Genomic DNA, 8,614 nt, shown 5'->3' on the forward strand with positions numbered 1-8,614 from the left:
TCTTTCTCCTTTTTCCTTTCTCCCCTTCACTAGTGTTTTGCTTTTGACCACCGCCTCCTTCAGTCCCTTCCCCCTTTTATTATCCCTTTCCCTTTTCTTCCCCTTTAGTCTTACTGCTGCTTCCCTCCCTTCTTTCCCCCCTCTTTTCTTTCCCCTCCTTTCTTTCCCTTTTCCCTCCTACTGCCTATAGGGCAAGTTAGATTTCTATACCTAACTGATTATATTATGCCCTTCTTGAGCCTAATCTGATGAGAGTAAGGTTCAAACAATGCCCTCCCCCTTTCCCTCTGCTGTAATAGGATTTTGTGTCTTTTCCTGTAATGTAATTTACCCTTGTCTGCCTCCTCCTTTCTCAGTACATTTTCTAAGATCAGATTGATCCACTTATTTGGATCCATTTAACTTGATTAGATTTTTTTTTATCATTACATCAAAGTCAACTAATATCCACCCTCTTTATGTATACTCCTTTAACAAGGTGTAATAACAATACAGTTCTCAAGGGTTGCAAGTCTCATATTCCCTTGTAGGGGTTTAAACAGCCCCCCCCTTATTAACAACATATTGTATCCTTCTGTCCCATTTACCTTTTTAAGTCCTTCTTGAGTCCTGTACTTGAAGATCAAATTTTTTGTTGAGCTCTGGTCTTTTTATCAGGAAAGTTTGGAAGTCTCCTATTTTGTTGAATATCCACCTCCTCCCTTGAAAAATGATGCTCATTTTTGCTGGGTAATTGATCCTTGGCTGCATTCCAAGCTCCTTTGCCTTACAATATCATGTTCCATGCCCTGCGGTCTTTTAATGTAGAAGCTGCAAGGTCCTGTGTAATCCTGACTGTGGTTCCATGATATTTAAATTCTTTCTTTCTGGCTGCTTGCAGCACCTTCTCTTTCATCTGGTAATTTTGGAATTTTGCTATTATATTTTTGGTTGTCAATTTGGGATCTCTTTCAGGTGGTGATCGGTGGATTCTTTCTATGGTTATTTTCCCTTCTGGTTCTAGGACTTCTGGGCAGTTTTCCTTTATGATTTCCTGAAAGATACTGTCCAGGCTCTTTTTTTCATCATGATTTTCAGGTAGTCCAATAATTTTTAAATTGTCTCTCCTGAGTCGATTTTCCAGGTCGGTTGTTTTACTGATGAGGTATTTTACATTTTCATCTATTTTTTCATTTTTTTGTTTCTGTTTGACTGATTCTTGCTCTCTCATAGAGACATTAGTTTCCATTTGTCCAATTCTAGTTTTTAACAGATTGTTTTCTTCTGTTAGTTTTTGTACTTCCTTCTTCAACTGGCCAATTGTGTTTTTTAGGGACTTGTTTCCTTCAGCATACTCTTCTGTTAGATTTTGTACTTCCTTCTTCAACTGGCCAATTGTGTTTTTTAGGGACTTGTTTTCTTCAGTGTACTCTTCTGTTAGTTTTTGTCCTTCCTTCTTCAATTGGCCAATTGTGTTTTTTAGGGACTTGTTTTCTTCAGTGTATTTTTTTTCCAACTGGCCAATTGTATTTTTGAAGGACTCTTTTACCTCTCTCATTTGACTATTAAAATCCTTCTTGAGCTCTTCTAAGAAGGCTTTTTGGGCTTCAGACCAGTTCATATTCCCTTTTGTTGTTGCAGATGTGGGTTTGTTGACAATGTTGTCCTCTTCAGAATTTCTGTCTTGATCTTCACTCTTCTCATAATATGAATCTATGGTACGTTTCTTTTTACTCATGGTGTTTCTTTATTCCCTGGCCTTTAAAGAGATTGAGCTCTCCTGCTGGGGAACAGAGGGTACTGACCCAAGCTTCTTGTGTTGGGAGCCTAGGTCTTGGTCACTGGCTTTGCGTTCTGGGGCCTCTTATGCTGGGAATTGGAGCTGTAGGTTTCTGGCAGCTTACCTTGTGTTGGGCTGGAATCAGCAAGGCTGGAACTTTCAGGCAATTCTAGGTTGCCTGCTTTTCCTTTCCTTTAGCTTTCTTCAGCTCCTTTTAGATGGCTGCTGCAGGATGTTTATCTGCCTGGGGCCCCCTGCAGTGTTGTCTCCCTCGGTTCTGCTAATGCACTGGGAGATTCCTTTGCAGCGGAGTGCCGAGGCTCCTGGTGGTTTTCTGAGCTGGTTTCCACCGGTTCCCCCACCCTCACTGAGGCACTCGGAGGTCCAGGTGTTGGTGTTTGCCTGCTCTACCACCTGGGCTTCAGGATCTCTTCACAATTGGGGGCTTCAGGGCTCCTACAGCTCACCTGGTGTTGGGTTGGAATCAGCAAGAGCTGGGCTTTAGGAAGCCTTTAGGTTGTTTTCTTCACCTCCTTTCAGATGAATGCCGCAGGGTACTTATCCGCCTGGGGCCCCTTGTTTTTGCTGAGGCACTGAGAGATCCGTTTGCTGGGCTACTGCACTGCTGATCCTTGTCTTTTTTCTAGTTCAGGTGTTCCAGGGTTTTTTTTTTTCCTGGGCTGATATTTTCTGGGTTTGCAGAGGTTGATAGGGGAGAGTGAGAGCGTCTTCCTTTTCACTCCGCCATCTTGGCTCCCGGAAGCGGAAGTCCCCAATTGTGATTCTTAGGAGCTAATCCATCATACATATAAAAACCCTCCTAATGCAGCCACTGCCACTCCGAGCCTCCTGGTAGCTACTCGAGTCCACTTATTCTCCTTTGGGTCATATCTCTCAACAATATTGAGACAAGAGACACCATCTTGTCCACCCACAGCAAACAGATAACCTCCAAGAACTGCTACTCCAACACTAGTCCTTCAGGTGCTGGTAGGGGTCACATTGCTGCTCCACTGATTTGTTTTTTGGTCATACCTTTCCACACTGTTGAGATAAGAAGATCCATTGTGGCCTCCCACTGCATACAAAAGGTCATCAAGAACACTGACTCCAACCCCACAGCATCGTTTGCTCATGGATGCTACCATTCTCCACTCGTTGGTCTGTGGGTCATATCGTTCCACACTAGAAATGGCATCCACACTACACCAGCCACCCACTGAAAATAGTACCTCTCCACATCGAATAGGCTTTCGTGGACGTGTCCTTGGTCCTTGCATCAGTGGTCGTTCTTGTGGCAGTAAGAGGTAATTTTTAGCTTCATCCACCAGGTCTCTGCATTCTTCATCACTTTTGATGAGGGGGTCAGAGCCTACTGTCCCCACCAGGAGCTTGGGACTAAGCAAAGGCAGACGAACATGCTGCAGCACCTGTGGAAGTTGGGGCCGTCTTTCTTGAATACTGTATTTAACCCAGGCCATCACAGCATAGAACACCTGTTCTTCACTTCGAACATTTAGTTCATCACTGGATATAATATCAATGAGTTGATTGGCTGGAAGCAGCATAAACTCCTCACTTTCCATTACCTCTTGAAAGTTGTGTTGGGTGAACTTGTCTGCAATCCTCAAAAGCTCACGACATGAATGAGGGTCTGCAAAAGCTCTGATGCCTAGGCAATTGGATGGGTCTAGCTGTCTCTTTAAGAATTCACAGCAGGCTTCCTGGATTTCTGCCAGCTGAAGGAGGCAAGCAGCCGGTAGAAGGGTCTGAACATTGCCCTCTTCCACTGTGATCTGGGAGGTGTATGCAAAGTCAATCAGTAGCTCCATGGCCCTTTCATCAATGTCTCTGATCACTACCTCAGTTTGATGGCTTTCTGCTAATTCTCCTGTAAACATGGCTCGAAAATAAGGACTACAGGCTGACAAAATGACTCGATGTGCATAAATCTTCTTAGCACCCACAACTAGTACCACATCACACAGTTCCTGGTGCTTCCGCAAAAGGTTCACTACTTCTAGGGTTTGCCGGGGATGCTTGTCGGAGATGTAGGACATGCGAGCAGGCTGGGGAACCCCTTCTGGAAGCTTGTTGGGGTCTCCAAAGGTACAGCAGCTTGTTACATCCATTCCAGTCCCTCCTGGTCGAGTGCTGGTATACCTGTGCATTGGCTTTCCGTCCGTGCACCATGAAGAGAATCCTTCTCTCCAAATTTTAAAGCTTAATCCAGCCACGCACCTGCCCGGCAGCCACTACTGCAGCCGTTGCCGCCTCCTCAGCAGCAGCCATATCAGACTCTTAAGAGCGGCCCTCAACACCCTTGTATATCTTGCTCCCCTGATTGCCTCGTTCAAAGTCAGTTCAAACTACCCAGGATTCCCTGAGAACATCATCTTCATCGTTTCTTACAGTACAATAATATTCCCCTACATTCATATGCTGTAATTTGTTCATTCCATAATTGTCCAAGAGGCAATCTAAGGCAGACCCCCACCTTAGATTTTATCCCTCTGCTCCCCTCCCCTCTCCTTCCATCTCCTCCCCTCTCTTCTCCTCTACTCTCCTCTTTTCTCCTTTCTTTTCCCCTCCTCTCTGAAGAGATTATTATATGATATATATAAATATCATGTCATATATACAAGTTGTGGCACATGATTGTAATGGAATATTATTGTGCTATAGAAATGATGAGAGATTCAGAAAAACCTGGAAAGTCTTATATGAACTGATTCAAAGTGAAGTGAGCAGAACCAGGATAACATTATATAAAGTAACAGCAATATTGTATGATGATCTCTCTCTCTCTCTCTCTCTCTCTCTCTCTCTCTCTCTCTCTCTCGCTCTCGCTCTCGCTGTCTCTCTCTCTCTTTAACCTCTGTTTATGGGGATTAAAACACACACACAAATGCGTACATACACTTGGAAACTGCTTTCTTTAGGCCTTTCCTAGATGTCTTGGTGGCTATTTAAGCTGCCAAGTTGCTGGGTTCAAATCTAGACCATCATGTTTTCAGATCTGATCCCTTTATTATTTTGATTCTGTGGGGCTAGTAAATGTACCAGCCATGGGATTGACCCTCAAGAAGAATTTTCTCCAGTCTTGAAATCCTTTCCCTGACTAAAGCCCTCCTTCCTGATGACCTATAGTTGTCATTTCTGGAAACAACCTCCCTCCCCTTCCCAACCTCCACACTGAGCCCTATCTTGTAACAAAGAAAAACAATTAAGAAAAACCACCAGACAGTGAACTTATCTGAAATGGTAGATGGCATTCTGTCCTAGCAGTCTACCTTTCCTGGTAGAAAGGAAAGGCAGAGACCTTTCCTGGTTACTTAAGGGTGAGTAAGTACCCTCTCTTCCCCAACCACATGGGCAATGGTGTCCAAACTTTGATGATTGGGTAACTTATCAGTAATTTCCTCCCCTGCTGTATATGTTGGTAGGGGTGTAGTGGGGGAAAGGCAGAGAACATTTTCTAGGTGATGGTTGGGGTTAGGTTATAGCTGCCCCAGTGGGCTGACCTCAGGGTCAGAAGTAGAAGAGCTGGGAGCTTGTGAAGCAGTAAGATGAGGTAGATCTGAGGGATGAGGTGCTGAGCTATAATGGGTGAAGGGTAGATGTGGTCGTGTTGGGAACAAAACCCTTGAATGGCTAGCATTAGCAGGACAGGATATGATCCGCTTGCCCACTCTGACTGCTTAGTCACACATCTCTTGAGGTTAAACCCCATCTCCCTTGGGATCATGCCCTAGTTAGCCCCCATTTTGGAGACAACTCTACCAGAGCCCCTTTCTCACACTCTGTTACTAATTATTTAAATATGGATACAAGTGTCTTTTCCTGAGGCATTTAAAAAAATATCGAGCACCTACTATACCCACTTGCTGAGCACTGTGGGGCAGAAGAGAGGCCAGTGGACAGGCACACAGGTTCCTAGCCCATGGGCCATGGAGGTGGTGCAAGGAGTATGGAATCCATATGCAACTCTTAAATAAGCAAACATATCTTCTGTATAATGAATAAATGGCATTTTCATGTACAAATATGTTAATTTTTCAAATATATATAGATGGTATTATTTGTTTCCTCCTTACCTCACTCCTTTTTTTTTGTTTTTGTTTTTGCTAGGCAACAGGGTTAAGTGACTTGCCCAGGGTCACACAGCTAGTAAGTGTCATATGTCCGAGGCCAGATTTGAACTCAGGTCCTCCTGACTCCAGGATGGGTGCTCCATCCACTGGGCCATCTAGCTGCCCCCCACACTCCCTTGTAATCCTTAGCCTTCTTCTAAGCTCACCTTGAGCACTACCATCTACACGAAGCCTCTTTGGACTCCCCGGCTGCTCGTGCCTCCTCATCACTTTACCAGAATTGTACTTCTTTATGTAAGAAGCACAGAGCTTCTCAGACAACATCTCCTCATGCAGGAGAGCCCGGGGTCTGCCTCCAAGGGAGTTATGGAAAGACCTCGGAGGGACTTGAAAATATGGAGGCCTTTGGTAACTGGTTCTGGACCGCTAAATACATGACTAGGAGAAGCCTTTTTGATTAGTTAGGTAGTGAAAACTGGGATTGACTTCAAAAGCCATCGCGAGCAAAACCTCCGTTATTCGTTCCGTCTGGCTGTTCTGTCTTTGGTTTGACTCCTTGATGTCTGGTGAGATAGAGTGATGGATGGGAAGAGGCCATCCCCAGCGATGGAAGGGAAGTTGAGCCCTCCCCACTGATGCCAAAAGATGGTCCCATTAAATGAGCCTTGGTCCTTACCCTTTGTGTTTGTTCTGTTTTTTTTTAAATTTATTCATTCATTCATTTGTTTATTTATTTATTTACTTGTTTATTTAATTAATTAAATTTTTGGGGGGTTAGGCAATGGGGTTAAGTGACTTGCCCAGGGTCACACAGCAAATAATTATCTAAGTCTGGATTTGAACTCAGGTCTTCTTGACTCCAGGCCAACCGTTCTGTCCCCTGCACCAATTAGTTGCCCTTCTAAAACTATCAGACTATATCAATAGCACCTTTAAACTTTTAAAAACATATTCAGGATCTGTGGGTCTCCCAGATCCTAACAAAGTACATTATACACAATAGATGCTTAATAAATGTTGGATTACCCTGTGCTGATTGGGGGAGAGAAGCATAGTGCTTGCCTTGGCTTGGTAGCCAACTGTTACTTGAATTCATTTTCAAAATGCTTTTATTTAAATCACTTTCATTTGTGATTTATTTCATGTGCTTAGTGAGCATTCCCTTGAAACAAAAGAAAAAAGAAAAAAAAAGAAAAAAGCAGCTCAGTAAAATTAATTTATTAAGCAAAAATTATGTATATATATGAATATTTTGAAACCCATAGGCCCCTCACTTTGAAATGAAAGGAGGGAAGTCCATTTTCTCAACTCTTCTCCAATGCTAAATTTCTTAGTCTTTATAATTATAGTGTTGGGTTTTTTTTCTCCCTTTCCTTTCCTTTCTTTTTCTTTCTTTCATTCTCTCCCTCTTTTCTTTCCACTTAAGTTGCTGTAATCATTGTGTATATTGACTTCCTGGTTCTGCATCAGTTCATAGAAGTCTTTCCATGCTTCTCTGGATTCTTCACATTTGTTATTTCTTACACCATAGGTTCTTACACCATCAGGTTCACATGCAACAACTTGTTTAGCTATTCCCCAAACGATGGACATCTGCTTTTTTTCCATTTCTTTGCTATAACAAAAAGTGCTGCCATGAATATTTTGCTACATATGGGACCTTTCTATCTAAGGCCTCTGGAATGTCTCATAGATCCCACCAACTCCTGTTGCAGGCCCACAGGCCCTGCTTTCCTACTCTTGTGCTCAAGCAAGTCTTGCTGCCCTCCCCTGCAATGGGGCCTGGTTATCTCTTGGGGGTTCTTAAAGCATCTGCTATCAGCACCTTTCCCCTTCTCTTTCCCCAAGAAGATGTTCTCAGATATAAAGCTGGATAGGATCTTGGGTCCTACACCCTCATTTTACGGGTGAGGTGACCAAGGCTCACAGAGCTTCAACCACTTGCCATCCCTGGGTTACTTTTAAAGCAAGGGTCTTAGCTTCCCCAATTTTTCATGCTTTGGGAACAATTCTACCACAGCTCAGTTGTGGGGCCATTCACTTTGGTATATATGTCCTGACTTCAATAACCACCTAAGTACACAGATAATGTGTTTTAGGAATTTGTTTCTCAGGCCCCAAGATGGTTTCTCCCAAGACATGGGCCAGACTAGAACCATGTTTGTGCTTTTTGAGGAAAGAGGAAGTTCAAGTTTTGCCCTCACTCCCACCTTCCGTGTCTCTTATTCCCTGCCATTTTCCTAAATAGAGTGCCTTAAGTTTTTAGTGTATTAATATTTAGTCAAGGCTCCAACAGAGCCAAGAAATAATCTTTGTAAAGCACTTAGACCTACTATGTGCCAGGCATTGTGCTATCTAAATGCTTATCCCCCCTCCCTTCCTCCCTCTCTCCCTCCTCTTCAAACGAGCCTCCCTGGGTTGACTAGGATTCCCAAAGACATGGCTGACCAGCCTGTACTCAGGCGTTGCACAGCGTATGGTTAGATGTCAGAATCCCATTGTTGGAAGGTGGATCAGAGGTCATCTAGTTCAATCCACACCTGTCCTCTACAATAAATAGCCCCAAGGGGTCATCTAGATATCACTAGAAGACTTGTGGTGCTTCCAGTTTCAGTGTTTTAGTGTGTGCCATTTCCCTGTGGTGGGAGTAGCCCCCACTTCCCTCTCCCCACACCAACGTTCACCATTTTGGTCCTTCGAAGTTCAGCTCATAAGGCTGTATCTTCCTTGAAGCTGCAAACCAGATGGAATCCCTCTTTCC

The 8,614-nt window shown here is 43.7% G+C and overlaps 1 protein-coding gene across 1 annotated transcript; it reads right to left on the minus strand.

The window, feature by feature from the left end:
* Window positions 1–2,559: 2,559 nt before the first annotated feature.
* LOC110208994 (kelch-like protein 20) lies at window positions 2,560–3,936 on the minus strand. The gene is given in 1 exon segment (XM_078149574.1): window positions 2,560–3,936. A coding segment is annotated over 1 exon segment (1,371 nt). The 5' UTR covers window positions 3,931–3,936.
* Between the last annotated feature and the right edge of the window lie 4,678 nt (window positions 3,937–8,614).

Source organism: Phascolarctos cinereus, unplaced genomic scaffold (genome assembly GCF_003287225.1).
Source record: "Phascolarctos cinereus isolate Bilbo 61053 unplaced genomic scaffold, phaCin_HiC Scaffold_1;HRSCAF=81, whole genome shotgun sequence".
NCBI classification, from domain to species: domain Eukaryota; kingdom Metazoa; phylum Chordata; class Mammalia; order Diprotodontia; family Phascolarctidae; genus Phascolarctos; species Phascolarctos cinereus.